This window comes from Dermacentor andersoni, chromosome 5 (genome assembly GCF_023375885.2).
Source record: "Dermacentor andersoni chromosome 5, qqDerAnde1_hic_scaffold, whole genome shotgun sequence".
In the NCBI taxonomy this organism is placed as follows: Eukaryota; Metazoa; Arthropoda; class Arachnida; order Ixodida; family Ixodidae; genus Dermacentor; species Dermacentor andersoni.
Genome location: NC_092818.1, coordinates 126,664,729 through 126,680,117, shown reverse-complemented (window position 1 = coordinate 126,680,117; position 15,389 = coordinate 126,664,729). Strand labels below are relative to the sequence as shown.

Sequence of the window (15,389 nt, the reverse complement as noted above, 5' to 3'; positions counted from 1 at the left end):
CGAAATGCAAAAACAGCCGTGTCCCGGGCTTTGGGGACACGTTAAAGATTCCCTGGGGGCCGAAATTAATCTGTAGTCGCCCCACTACGGCGTGCCTCATAATCGACTGGTGGATTTGGCACGTAAATCCCAAGAATTCAATTCAAGACATCGTTAATGCAGTCTGCCGCAGAGAGGGGCATTGTTTGGCGGAACACGGTGTTCTACCAAATAGACTGGATGTCACAACTGGGGTTTCCAACCGTCCCTTGTTCGCGCTCTGTTTGCTGAACACTTCACCTTAAGCTAAGTCAAACATGGCGTAGTGATTTTCGTGTATGACGCATGGTGCCATAGAAATAAGTGTAGGGGTTGCGGCAGAAACCGGCAGAAACCTGCAGAACACAGCCTTTAGAGAGCAAAATGAACGCCTTTCGGAGCGCACTTTTCACGTTCCCGAAACCACTTGGTTTAATTAGCATTATCGCAAAAATGGGGGTCTGGTTCTATACTAGTAAAACTTAATATTACTGGGTAAATGACACCCACGCGCAAGTCGACGCACACTGTGGATAGAGTTAGAAATAAAGCAGACGAATAGCCCGGCAGCATCAGCCTATTAATCGGTGATGATAATATGGTTATCGGCTGTTTGCATAGCTGCATCGTCGAGTATACTGCGCTCGGCGCGTTTTGTCGGACAAAATTACACTGCAACCGTTTTTCTAGGTATGATAACGAGTTATATAGTCAAAACTGCCTCATTTACCTCGACAACAATGCAATCCAAGCTGCTTATTCACTTCAGGAGAATGAGACAGTCATAGCTCCGTCTGGCCAGTTCTTGGCGGGCTACCGTTTGAGATAGAGATAACAAAAAAAAAAAAAAAAGACGGCGCGAGGCAAAATTTTTCAGTAAGAGGCAAGCACAGCTGCCGGCATTTCCTACCGTGTCGCCCGCGATAAAGAGTCAATGCCATGTAGAATATGTAGATACGTACGATACGTAGAGTAGGTACGTAGATACGCAGTACGTATGTAGAGTACATAGATACAGGTCGTCACAAAAGGGTTCACTTATAAAGGGGAAGTGGGTGATACACGACATTGGCGAAAAATATATCGCGATAAGGGAACATGTTGCATACCTTATCGTTCCTTAGAGCACTTCGCCTTCGCTTGCTTTTAGGCGCCACAGTAATAATAACAATAAGACTTGTTGTTGAGCGAGTTGGCTCGTACTGCGAGGAAAACAATGTACTGATTAAATCTGACTAACACCGGTCTGTGTCCCTTACTACGTTTTTCGTGTTGAATTTCACGCAGTACATTTATTTCCTCGCAATAATGATAACGTAGCAGGCTTCGTTATCTGGATGAACACGAGTACGAGGTCGCTCTCGCGGGGTTGACGAATGATTGGACATAAACCACACGTAGATAGTCATTGAGCAGAGGGCCGAGGCATACGGTGCGATGTGTAGCCAGCGTCGACGATGCTCAAGGAAGCCAAATACTGTTGTCTCAGGTGACGAGCATCCATGAAACAAAAGTATACAGACCACAGGTTTCCTAAATAAAAAAAAAAAATTTCGTTTCTTAGGCGCACAGTTGAAAATTGACGAGTACAGTGTGGTGTTCATGCGGCAAAGCTCGGACTGCAGTAGTCAGTTTACGCCAGCGTAGCTGAACTGCGAAGAAATTAACATTTTAATCGAAACACAGGGCTCCTCTCAAATTCTTTTTTTACGCCCGATTGATAAACAAACTTCCCACAGGTAGAGCAGCGCTTCTTTGACGCACCTGGAGTTAGGGGGTGCATAGTCCACGCCTCGTAAGACTGCGTCAGCCTGGCTTGTCTCGGAGCGGGTGAAGGGCCTCACAGTCCCGCAGGAGGCGTGTAAAGTCTGGTGGCAGCATCATTGGAGCATGGGCGGGTGTTCGGGTTCGGGTGTTGTGGGTGGCATAGCCATGTTCTGTGTCTACGTTTCTGTCGGCCACCTTTACATAGGAAGTGAAAGCATGGGGAATGGAACTACGCGCCATTGATGAAGCCGATACCTATGACGGCGCTCCACCGACAATTAGGCTATGGGTCTATTAGCACATGCATACTATTTCAACGAGGTGTTGCTTTTTCGGAAGCCCGAGGAATACATCCAAGGGTAAGTACCCGGTCTAAATCAAGCTGGAAAGGCTGCTTCGAGAACGTTTGGCTGAAAGCTCTAATCATGTGAAGACATTCCGCTAGACGCTGGTATAGATGCAATCTAAGGAAAGTGGGCGACAACAGTCATTTTATAGCTAACACAATCCTGTGACTGTGGCTTTTCCGGGCTACTATATATGCGGTCAGTTCGTCCGTCCGTCTGTCCGTCCGTCCGTTTTGCATATATTTTTGCTAACTCCTTCACTTCACCCGAATTCCCAAGATGCTAAGCTCGTTTTATTCGTAAAGTACACGGTTGCACCCTTTTGGGTGTATGTTTGTCCCACAACAATAATTGTCGTCTAGCTTGCTTGCGTTTCCTTTCTTCAAAACTCGGTGCTCACTACTTTCCCGTCGAGAACGCTGTGCCACTCTGATAACGCGCAAGCTGTTCGTGATTTGGAGGTACCAGCATTGCAGCGTTAAAGAAAGAAAATGCGGGTAAGATATATGGCGATTATTGTTGTGGGACAATTAAGGCCCAAAGGGTGTAAATATATTTTAGGAGTTGAATACTGATATCACTACTGTATTTTTGCCCCGTTGCGGGTCGCTAACGCTAGCGTATCACTCGCTTCGTCGGCGCACAGGAACAGATATCTGCCACCTTCCCCTCGCGATGAGAGCCTTGCCCTCCCCCTTCGCAGCACATGTCGCCTTGCACTCCGTAAGCTCATTCACGTTTTTGAGGTGTGCTCATTACCCGGCTGGCCGGTAGATCTCGAAGCGAAGTACTACTTTCACAAGCTGCAGGAAGATCGTACCTGGGAAGTCGGAGTCTCTGGCTCTTGTACCAAACTGTTTGGTATGGAGCAATTCGCCATTTTGGACTGGGCGCTCCTCGCAGTCTTCATCTGCCTCCTGCTTTACTTGTAAGTACTTTCAGCGCGTCTTTACATATCAGTCTGCACGTGCTTTGTCGCTGTTGTTTACTTAGCATTTTGTTCTCAATCCCTCGGCAGTTGTTCTCGATCTTTAAAGAAATAAAAAATAGGACGGAAATGAATGAATGAATGGATGAATAAATAAATAAATAAATAAATAAATAAATAAATAAATAAATAAGTAAGTAAATAAATAAATAAATAAATAAATAAATAAATAAAAGTAATAAATTCAGGAACTAAGAAAGTAAAATAAAGAAAGAAAGGAAAAAAAATTATGGAGTTTTACGTGCCAAAACCACTTTCTGATTATGAGGCACGCCGTAGTGGAGGACTCCGGAAATTTCTACCACCTGGGGTTCTTTAACGTGCACCTAACTCTAAGTACACGGTTGTTTTCGCATTTCGCCCCCATCGAAATGCGGCCGCCGTGGCCCGGATTCGATCCCGCGACCTCGTGCTCAGCAGCCCAACACCATAGCCACTGAGTAACCACGGCGGGTAAGAAAGAAAGGAGAAAGGCAAAAGAAAGGTATAGGTTGTCTTTCTTTTGAGCACGCACAAACACCATTATGGCAACATAGGCAACATTATGGCAACACATGGCGAAAGTTGCATACCCAGCGACGCAAGTTGGTCTGACGGTTGGTTTTGAACCCGGCTTCCCTCAGCACAACAGCCCGATTCGGCTCGAGCCATTTTAACTTCTCCCTGTGGCCAAGTTGGCGGGAAAGAGGCTGGCGGGGACGTACGTACACAGACTGGGTGAAATTCCCAAAGGATGATGCTAATGGCAATTAAAATAATTAATGATGGTGGCTCGTCTAGACCTCGCGATAAGCGCAGAGTCAAGGTTAGCCCAGAGTAAATCGTTATTCCGGAAATGGCTTTGCGTCGTGGTCCACCATTACGACGAGTCTGCCCCTCCGCGGGGTCTTTTTGGCGACTCCATAACAACAGAATCGCGTAAACAAGCCGCGGATTTCAGACTGCAGCTTCATCTTCGGGCGTCGGCGCCAACGACTGCTTTCAACAACACCCCCGGTCCGAGTGAAAATAGAACACGTGCCTTGATTGGCCCAGTGTGCCGTAACAACCGAGCTAACTGGGGCCACTAATATCTATCGGCAACGAGATACGCAGCAAACGGATCAGTTCGGCCCCTAACGTGGTGAAGGATATGGGTGTCTATAGCGCTAAATATACGAGGTGATGTGTGTGCGGCTTTGAACTCTTATAGCTGCTTGTCGTCGCTAAATGCCACTTAAGACCTAATTTGGAACAGGGCGCTTAAACGGTCGCTAAAAATAACCGGTTAATCACTTTAGACTGATAAATTATTTCGAAGCTCCAAATTAGTTATTTCGCGTTATTCGGTTGGTTATTAAAAGAAAATAACACAACACTGCAACATAAACAACGATGTGGCCATATCTTATACTTGCCCGATATCGTGCTCTTTGACGTGCGTCTGCAAGCTAGTTCCTGTCACAGCTTGAAACATTTAAGTAAACCAGTATTCGGTTGTATCTCTGGTTGCAGAACGACAGGAATATTGCAAAGCGCAGAACCTCGAACAAAATTTAAATAAGAAGTTTGACTGGAAGCATTCATTCATTCATTCATTCATTCATTCATTCATTCATTCATTCATTCATTCATTCATTCATTCATTCATTCATTCATTCATTCATTTCCTGGCGTGTACATGATCTGTGTGTCTCATAACGCAGGTATGCTGCGAGGAACAGGTGTTAGTGGAAAAAGCAAAATGTCCCGCATGGGCCATTCTCCTTGATCCTTGGACCTGCAATGCGTCGTTTGTTCAAGGTATATTTCCTGCTCCGTTTCTGTGTAGCACAGTCTACGCCGATGATGCAGCCGCACGCGCGATGAATAAGGAGGGCAATACACATGATGATGATAATATGTAGATGATGAAGAAGTGTGCCGTAAATGCCCACACACAACCAGTCCTTGACTGATGCGCGCATATGAAATCGTCACAGTATCTGCACCCAGCACCCCAACCTGCGGGAACTCTGCTACGACAGTACACGTTGCATCGAAATATGCATTCTCGAATATGTTGTGTCTGTAAAACCTACCGTTATGTAATGTCGAATTTATTACTTGAAAACGTCGCATCATACGATGTGCGAAATACTTGGGCATGTTCAAGAAGCGGTGAAACAATAAGCGAACGAGTAATCGCACTTAATGTTCTTATTCCTAAAATAACTAAATTATTCATTTGTTTTCTTACTTATTTCCATATACTTCAGGCCATACTCTTGCCCAGGCAGGAGTGGATTGATATAAAAACAGGCACAACCATGAATGGGGGCAGTAGATACATTCACGGCGACAAGCAAGCAAAAATAAGACACTAAGAAAGCTTTCTGACAATATTCAAGTAGAAAATAAATTTGAAATGCAATATTCATACACTCATACACGCACACAAAAGGATGTAAGATATTACAAAATTTAGGAACCACACTAAAAATGTGGTTGGAGTTAAGCCAAACGACTAACTTAACTCATGAAATGTTCTTCAAGAGCTCGGGAAAGCTTTTGTGCTTCAGAAATCACTTTGTAAAGAAATTCTACTCGGAAATGGTCCTCGTAAGAAAGTTGTGTCAAAATGAATTCCTCCGGAAACAAATAGTCGTTAATACATGCTCCTGAGAGTGCCAAGTCTTTCGTGTCCCTGAAGGGGCGAGATATGACGGTACAGGTATCTCGAAGTGGCTTTCAAAAGCTTATGCAAAAAAGAAAGGGGAGGTATTTTTCAACGAAGCTCCAGGGCAGGAATTAACTCCTGGCCATAAGCTGTAAAGGAAAGTCGAATCTTTTGTATTTCCTAAAAAAAAGACGAATCTAATTGCTTTTGTATAATTTCTAACTGTGGCAGCCGCATGTTATCGGCTGCCGTATGTCATGCGGTTGATCATGTGACGGGGAAAAACACAGCAGATTACAGCAGCATAAAAAAAACGCATAATAACCTAATAAATACATCTGATTGCATATATTTTCGCTTATCTTCCTTTCTAGACGATTTCCCTTATCGACGACGAAAGATGCCGAAAACTTGGAAGACTGTTCGGGTAAGCGACATAGGCATTGATTCAGGCTTGATTGACTATCAGAACCAAACTTTATTTGAATTTTATTGCTTTTGAATTTATTTGACGCACAGTTCCTGTATCTGTTGTCGCTAGTCCACATGTGAAATTTCAAACTCGATTTCCCCTGCTGAAAGTTCGATGAATCCCCCATAACCATAATAACCTACAATGCCTTATTTTGACATAATTAAATATCACATATAATTTTACAGGATCACCCAATGTTTTGAGATAATGATATTATACGGGGCTTAATTATTCAAGGAATTTAAACAGAACTCCATTTCCTTTATGGTACTTACATTAATTTTACTTTTAGATTTCCGCAAATTCTGTTATTTGTTCCATACTAAGTTCTATCTGTATCATGGAAGAAGCAAGGAGGTTTTAAAAAAGACCAACTTCAGTATTTCCAATCATTCTAACTGGTGTTTTCAACAAATATTTTCAGCATCTAGGAAGGTAGTAAACCGGCACTCGTGGTTGCAGAACCGGATTTGATAAAGCAGGTTCTCATAAAAGACTTCGCCTCACTTTCCGATACATTGGTATGTATGAGTCTTTGAACTGCACATAACCTTAACGAGATCTTTCCGCTGCATACGAGTATAAGCCACAAAATTCTACGGTAAGCACATGATGCGCTCTTGCATAAACACATACATTGCCCGTGCCACTGCTCGAAGCTAAACAGAATGTTTTTACCACGTCTTTTTAGTAAATTAGTCCTGCTACCGCATATTATTAAAAAAAACAGTTACATAAGTAACGAAAATAAATTAAAGAGAACGCGGGCCATGTGAAGCCGATGGATAACGATGCCAAGGAACGTATAGAATAGACTGCTTACTTTTCTTTTTTAATTATGGGGTTTTACGTGCCAAAACAACTTTCTGATTATGAGGCACGCCGTAGTGGAGGGCTCCGGAAATTTCGACCACCTGGGGTTCTTTAACGTGCACCTAAATCTAAGTACACGGGTGTTTTCGCATTTCGCCCCCATCGAAATGCGGCCGCCGTGGCCGGGATTCGATCCCGCGACCTCGTGCTCAGCAGCCTAACACCATAGCCACTGAGCAACCACGGCGGGTGGACTGCTTACTTCGAACAACTGTCTATCTATCTGTCAACGCAATCCATACTTCGCATTTCGGGCGAAACGGCTACTTTTTTTGAAGGCGTGCGCACGTGACCGGGCGCGTGCACGCGCACTGTTATTGTGCGGCTCTCAAGCGTGCGGCGAATGAACAAGGTCGGGCTGCAGCGAAACTGGCCCGGCTTAAACGCTTCCATACTGAGTTTGTGTGTCGCACTCACTTCAAAAACAACTCTTATCTCTGTTAATTGTTTCCTCTATTTTCCCTTTGTTCCGCTCTTGCAGAATCACACGCATAAGCGTGGACTTCTGAATATAACGCACTGGGATCGCTACCCGCATTGTGGTTCCTAAAACACATGCCACTTTGCTTAAAGAGTTGTGCCCTGCACATTCTGGCAGGGCATGATATATATATATATATACATATATAAACCTGCAGTAGTTGCCGTACGAAGCTCCACCGGATGGCATCAGCTGAAAAGTATAGAAAAAGAGCGTGTAAAAGCAAAACGTGCGAAAGTGGTGAATGGGCGTAACTACAAAAAAAAAAAAAGCAATTCGCTTTTACATACATGGCGTAGAAAATACCCAACATCCCAAACAATAGCATAAAATTTGAAGAAAACATCTTATTTCCAAGCACCCATTCGAGGACATTATTTCCTGCACTTCAAGAGCCCAAATGCACTGGCTACTCAGCGTTTCCGACAGATCTTGGCCTGAGCCGACGCGATGGTACACTATACGTACGCGGTGTTGGATACAACGCAGGCTCTCAGCCAGACCATGCTAGACGCTCGCCGAATGCCTTCTACTCGCACTCAAGACAAATGCGTGGGTGCAAAGCCTGTTTTCCGTGGTTCAGACGACGAAATTATTGTCTTACATGTTCCTGGTTTTTTTTTAGCTCTACGGCGTTATCTTTTGCCCGTTCTGGCGCCAGCAACGCACTCCCGTGTTAACCCCCTCGGCAACGGATCGTCGAGTTTTTGACAAGCCTGAGCACCGAAAGAACGTGTATCTTGATGGGGGGGGGAGGAGGGGCATAAAATGCGTCAAATACTTGGCCCCGTAAGATTCAGCACACGCAGTTCACAGCAACGACGACTGAAGCCCCGCGGGCACCTGCCTTTAAGCGTCGTTTCCTGCTTCTCTGCGCTATAAGCACGCGTTATAAGCGTACCACATATTTTTCTTTTCCTGATAATCTAGAGGGCCCCTTCGCATTATATTTGTGGTTGCGTTATTTACGTGTAAATACGGTAAACACGCTTAACAAGAAAAATAACTTTCCCGCCGTTTTCCAGCCAGTGATAGTGATAAATATTATTTCACACCTCAGTCAGAAAGGATCCTACAGCCTACGTTCTCACCGCTGATTTATAATTGGCATCTGCGCTGGTCAGTGAGAGAATCGAAGTCTTGTACATTGTACCACTGTGAGTATGGTAGCATATACCGCAAAATGAAGATCATCCGCATTGCGCGCGATCTGCATTGTGCATGATTGTGTGTAACTGCGTCATAGCGGCCGAGCTGCTTCTCGCTAACTGTGTCACAAAGCCGAGTGCGGCGAGCGTGCCTCAAAAGTATCCAAAAAAGTTACGGAATTAATTACAATAATATTGGCGGCCAGAGAAAGCGTCACGAAGTTGTTCTAGTAAGATTCAGTACACGCGAAAATAACCGCATCACCGCGTACGAACTGCTTTTCGCGAACTGCACCACGACGCCGGGTGCGGACAAAGTACCCCAAAATGTACCGAAATTGATTTTGAATAATTTTGGACGTCAGAGAAAGCGCCACAGACTTCTCTTAGTAAGATTCAGTACACGCGAAACTAACTGCGTCACAGCGGCCGAGCTGCTTTTCGCTAACTGCGTCACTAAGCTGGGTGCATGCTGCTAGCGTTCCCAAAAACTACTGAAATAAGTTACAATAATGTTGGAGCCCAAAGAAAGCGTCACAAACACGTACAATTCATTAACTCAAATAACTGCACCAGGACGGCCTACCTGTTGTGTCGCTAATTACAACACAAGTCTAAGATCCGTGCCGTAAGCCTAAATAGCTTGAAATGCGTCGCAGACTGTCAAACAAAAAGTCTCACCTTGCCGTAGTCCTACAGTGCAGTGATGCCGCGTCGAAGCGCGGGAGGAACGGAAGAATACGCCGGGAGCCCAACAAACCAGGCTACATAAAAAAAAATGAAAAAATAGAAAAGACGGACGGCTCGCCGAACAGGCGAATGCTACATGCGCAGCCGGCCTCGCGCTCGCTTAGGTGGCGTGTCTGGCGCATGACGCAAGCATCTTGCGCGTCTGGCGTGCCGTTAGCTTGTTGCTAAGTAGCGCAAGAAAAATATAACTTCATTTGACATTCCTTTTTTTTTTCGACGCTCGGGCAGGTAACGGGTGGCATTAACACTAGCGTGACCTATTTACTGTTTCTAGCTTTTGCCGAATGTCCCCTCTTGTTGAATTCCTTTCTTTATGGCTATAACGTCTTGGTTCGTTGCAGGGCCAAAGACTTAAAAGGGTGGCGCTGCTGCGGGGTTCCACGGAGACCACGAACAGTTCTCCATATGTGAGACGAAGGTTTTCTTGGATCCAAAGATTCGCAGAATGACTTCCATCTTTGCAATGTAAGTTTGTCCACGCGACGCTGAATTTTCTTTTGAGCTCTTCTGGCCAACCTCAAGTCATGTACAGACTTCGTGCGCCTGTATCTTCGCTTTGCACGACGACGAATTGCACGAAGCTTATCTAACTCAATGTCGTATTCGGTGCGTGTATACGGTCTCAGAAGCGAATGTTTCGCCGCCTCTAAGGCACCCTTTATGATGTCCTCTAGGCTAGAGGACAAGTCGTACGACAGCCGTCTTCGACAATTGACTTGAACATTGGCCAGTCGATACATTGTGTGACGCCGGCTAACCTGGAGTCCGTCAACTGTACAGTCCTAAGATAAGTGGGTAGGTGGTCACTTCCCCGCGTTTCAATATCCGGAAACCACCTGACCTTTCTAGTGAAGGAGCGTGTAACAAAGGGGAGGTCCAGGCAGCTACAGTAGGCAGTTACACGCAGAAAGGTGGGGCTTCCATCATTTAACAAGCACAGTTCTTGTTCGTAGGCAAATGACACTAATCTTCTGCCGCTCGAGTTTATCTTAGAACTTCCCCAGAGATGGTGGTGGGCATTAAAATCTCCAGTAATCACCAAATGCTGCGGAGTCGCTGTCGTGGTTCGCCGTAATCTCTCGCAGTCCAACCGACTTGAGGGCGATATGTAGGCTCCAATTAATGTGAAAGTGAGCTTGCCTTTCTTCACCGTCAGACATACGTATTGGTTTTCTTGGTCAGGGGACACTGGATGACCGACATACGTAACATCACGTCGCATTCTCCGTGGGTGGCGGACATGAAACACTCATACCCGGACAGTCTGATGTTATCTGATAGGGGCTCGCAGATGCAGATTACTGGGAACTTATTCGTGAACACAAACTGTCGAAAGTCCGATATGCGTGACTTCAGTCCTCTGGCGTTCCACTGAAATATCGACACGTTCCGGACTTCGTCACGAAGCGACGGCTTCTGGGGGGCCATGATTTTAACCAAGAGCTTCAAGTACGGGACTCAAAGTGTCCAGCATCTGTAGCGCGCTTTGCGCAGACGAAGACTTCATGTGTGTACGTATAACGCGAATGGCATTCATGAGCAACCACAGAATGTTGATGACCTGGAGATCACCAGCCAGCGTCGCTTCAACAGTTGCCGAAGCCGTCGAAGTCGGTGCGTTTTGAGGTAACTTAGCAGAGAGTTGTGCCCTCGGTTGCTCAGGCCATTCTTGAGGACGGGCGAGCTTCTCCGCTTTGTTTGCTTTCCTTGTATCTGTCTTGGTGGCGCAGTGCGATGGCGCGGCAGTCCTTCTGACGGTAGCTGGCGTGTACCCGTCTGCAGTTGCGGAATTTCGTGGACGTTTTCGGTGTCGATGCCGACGTCGCCGAACAGCGGCAGCAGCCTCTCGATGCGTTGAATTGTCCCGGACCATTCGTTTTAGAATCGCGAATTCCTGGCCAATCTTGCAACACTTGAAGCACTGGAGGGGCTTCGGTACGAATGGTCACACTGGATGGCGGACATGTCCTACTTTGACGTGGGAAGGAAGGAAGGCTGTCTCCTTCAAACAAAATCTTCACACAGCCTGTGTTTCCCAGTCTGAAAAGCCTTGTAATGAAATTGCCTTCTGTCGTTGGCTTTATCAGCGTTGGCAAGCCGTCATTAGGGATGGCAACGTCGACGTCATAAATCACGCCCGCAGTACCATCGCCGCCTGCAGGGATCATTGATCGCACCGTTACATTGTCGATATCAGCTATATTACGTAGGTCTTGTTGGGCGCTGCGATGTAAGACATCAACTGCCAGGACATTATTCCGCGAGTTTATTCGCACGTTTTTAATCTCATTTGGTGCGATTCTCACTAGTAACGAAGAGAGGAATTGTCTGTTGAGGAGGCGCAAATTTGTCGCCGGGTTCACGGGCATAAAGAGCACAGTGTGCGGCCAGCGCAGCGGTGCACTCTTCACGATAGATGCACTTGGCGACGAAGATGCGTGCAGTAGTTTTCTTTTCGCTGATCTACTCATCATGACCTGGAAATCATCGTCTGACGAGTCGCAGCTGTCCGAACATATCTCTGTGGCCTCGCTGTCTATATCGGTTGACGCACTTCCACGTTTCCTGGACGCTAGCCGACCTGACGGCTGCACATCAGGAAAGTCCTCGGAGAGCTCTTCATCCATTGCCGCAAGGAGGGAGCGGCAGCTCCCAGAAATGCAGGGAAACAAAGCGAAAAAGCGGAGACAAAAGTACAAGCGTTCTATCAAAGAATCACTTCGTGGGATGGAAGGGGGGATGGAGCATTCTCCTAACCTCAATACCCTTCCCCCTCGGGTGCCATTAGCTCAGGCGCCGTCTCTAAGCGTGTGACACGTGTGCTTGTTTATTTTTCTCAGGTGACCGCTGTTCACAGCAAACGTTAAACGTTATCGCTCAGCGCAAGACGCGTCTGCATGATTTGGCACTTACCTAATGTTATCTTTCTTTCTGCTGCGTATGTCCTAGACGAACCTTGTATTATCAGACTGCATGCGCTGCACGAATTGTGTAGTAGTGTCTGCGAAGCACGCGAGCACCAGCGAATACACTACAACCTTCGACGAGTGATATATAGAAGCCGACGCGCTTGACCCGCTGATAAGATTCCGACGATCGCCGACTGTGTTGACCGCTATCGTTGTGCTTTGAGTGAATCTTACTTTTTAGGCCACAGGTTCGCCCACCAATAAGTTATTCACAGTTTTGATGCTGGCTTATTCACCGTCACTACAACGTGACACGTGGATAACGGTTACGCCGTAATAAGCGTGGGAACAGGGGTACCTATGACGCCTGCTAAGTGTGAAGAGCCTGCTAAGTCTGATCACTCCTAGTCGTCGTGATCGGTAAGCGTGGAGAAATATGACACTTAGGTTAAGCGTCTAAAAAAACTACAAATACACGCTTAGATAAGCATGCATTTCTTTAGACTGTTATTTTCTTTAGCGACTTACGTCATATATTGTCTCGCTGCGGCGTCACTGACGCCAGCGTGTCCATTGCTTCTACGTGCTGGAGCTGACCCCCCCCCCCCCTTCCCCCACTATCTGCCGCCTTCCCATCGTTTCTCTCTCCAAGAGATATTGACTCGCCAGCTGCGCAAGGCAAGCCGGCCCGACGCTGCTCAACTTTATTCATCCTCTGGATGTGTCAACTGCTCAGCTGGCGCAAGCCTTGAAAGCGAACTTTTAGATTTACAAGAGGGAGATCGGGCCTGGAAAGTCGCAATCTGTAGTTACTATACGAAAGCTTGATGGAGCGCTTTGCCAATGTGGACTGGGTGCTCCTGGCAGTCTTCGTCTGCGTTCTTCTTTACTTGTGAGTACTTTCAGCGCTGCGACCTGCGCAAGCGTACTTTGTGTGTTCTGCTGTAGCTTCAGTTTTGTTCTTGCTCAAGAAAGAAGGAATGAAGGCCTCTTTGAGAGTGTGCGCAGCATTATTACGGCATAACTTGTGATACTACGTAGGCTAAACAAACGAATAACGGTGACACACTCATTCGAACACTCGCGTCTCTTTAAAAATTGATCTGCTTAGGAACCCATAATGAAAGTAAGAGGCCAGATGCTTTGAAGTCTACTTGTATGCCGAGAACCAATTGCACGGTCGCAATAAAGCAGCTAATGCTTTTTTCGTAGTAAAATCAACGCGAACATGTCGCAATCTTCATTTCAATTGTGAACTGGGATGTCACACTCATTCATTTCGTTCCACTGCATGGCTCCAACCATAAGTTAAGCTTCATCAGTGTGCAACTCCCAGCATATTCTTTCATAATAATGCGTTATGGGCCCGGCTCCTGTGAAAATCACCTCTAATGTAGTGTTATAGCTCACCGCTAAAGGGAACATCAGAGAAGCTTATCGGCGCTGATAGCGACTCAGTATTGACCCAAAGGTATCGGAAATAATTTCTTTACTAATAATCCGCGGCCCCGTGTTCGTGGTTGACGCAATCGAAGAGCTTTTGCAGCTCTGTGCTTGCCGGTTTCGCCATTTGACTCCGTATCATCCGCAGACTAATGGCCTCGTGGAGCGCACCAACCGAACTCTCATGGACGAGCTTTTGATCGACGTCGACGCCAAGAAAAAAAAATATGAATGACACCTTGCCTTTTATTATGTGCGCCTATATCATTGCAAAACATGAAACCACTGGTTACACCCCCTTTATGTTCTTTATATTCAGCCACCTCGCATTTGCCTTGACAATATTCTGCCTTTTACTCTTCGCCCTTCCAAAGCCTGTCGTGTAGCTCAGCCTCACACGTTAGCTCCCCAGGACCGCTCGAAGATCAACTACCATTTACGACATAAAACTCTGTCGTACCACAAGGGGGACGCGGTGTGGCTTGGACGCCGCTTCTCAAGTGCAGTCTGAAATTTTCTGGGCGACTCCGGCTTTTTCGTCATCACTGATCGCTCAAGTGATGTGACCCACGCAATTACTCATCTCGTATCTTGCGGCTCATTCGCCTGAAGTGTTATCATTCCCGTGGCTCGAGTGCACATGCGATTAACTCACCCAGCGGGCTTTGCTTGCAAAGATGGACGGGCTAGGCTAGAGTTGGAGTGGCACCCCATCCTAACAATGCCCTCGCGTGCGCGAAAAACGCAAAAAAAGCAAAGCACAGATCCAAAGCAAGAAATGAAATAAAGAAAAAGATATCCGCCTCCGTTCAATCCTGTGAAAGCGGATGAACAGCGAAGCTTGTGTGGAAGTTAGACGACGTTACACAAACAGCACCACCACAAGCGAGGTCACGCACGCACGTACATGAGCGAAAATGCAGCATAAATCCGCATTCTTCTAGGCCGTCCGCCAAGCGCAAATGCCTTATTGAACTAAATTAACGTTTAAAAGTAAATTGCGTCAGAAAATGCGTAACGTACGACTTACAAACATGTAAAAGATATGATAGCTTCGGATTGTTATTTGAGTGTATTAGAAACATAATTAGGTTACGCAGAAAGTCAAACACAAACCCCTTTTCCAGCTGCCATTTTTTGGGTGAGCACGCGACGAGAAAAGTTCACCGACAATTAATACACTCCCTCATGCGAAATTTGAGCGCCACTCTATACAGGTTTTCATTTCGCGGTATATTGGCTGGCGCGGACAATCTGTCTCGTTTGGCATGTTGGAAACGGAGCGAAGTGTTGCACTACCGGCTCGTTCATCGGGAGACCGCGAGAGGAAGCGCGTGGGTGACGCGCGGGCGCGATTCACAGCAGCTGCCTCAGACAGACCTCCGCTCATGCAGCGCTTTGTTTCCGTGTATGGTATCGGCGGCGTCATCGATGAACAGACGACGCGCGCTACTCTAGCTCCATCTTGTAGCCATCATCGCCGCAGAGCCCGTCTTGCGCAGCACTGCGCTTTTCTTCTCACGCTTTCGCCTAGAGTTCGCGTAGTGCTTGT

At 46.5% G+C, this 15,389-nt stretch overlaps 1 protein-coding gene across 1 annotated transcript in view; it reads left to right on the top strand.

Moving 5' to 3' along the window:
* The first annotated feature begins 13,059 nt into the window (after window positions 1-13,059).
* LOC126531119 (cytochrome P450 3A8-like) overlaps window positions 13,060-15,389 on the top strand; it is a 39,973-nt gene continuing 37,643 nt past the window's right edge. Inside the window, exon 1 of the mRNA XM_050178524.3 lies at window positions 13,060-13,286. Within this exon, the coding sequence (XP_050034481.1) occupies window positions 13,222-13,286 (65 nt within the window). The 5' untranslated portion in view covers window positions 13,060-13,221. The remainder of the gene's footprint in view (window positions 13,287-15,389) is intronic.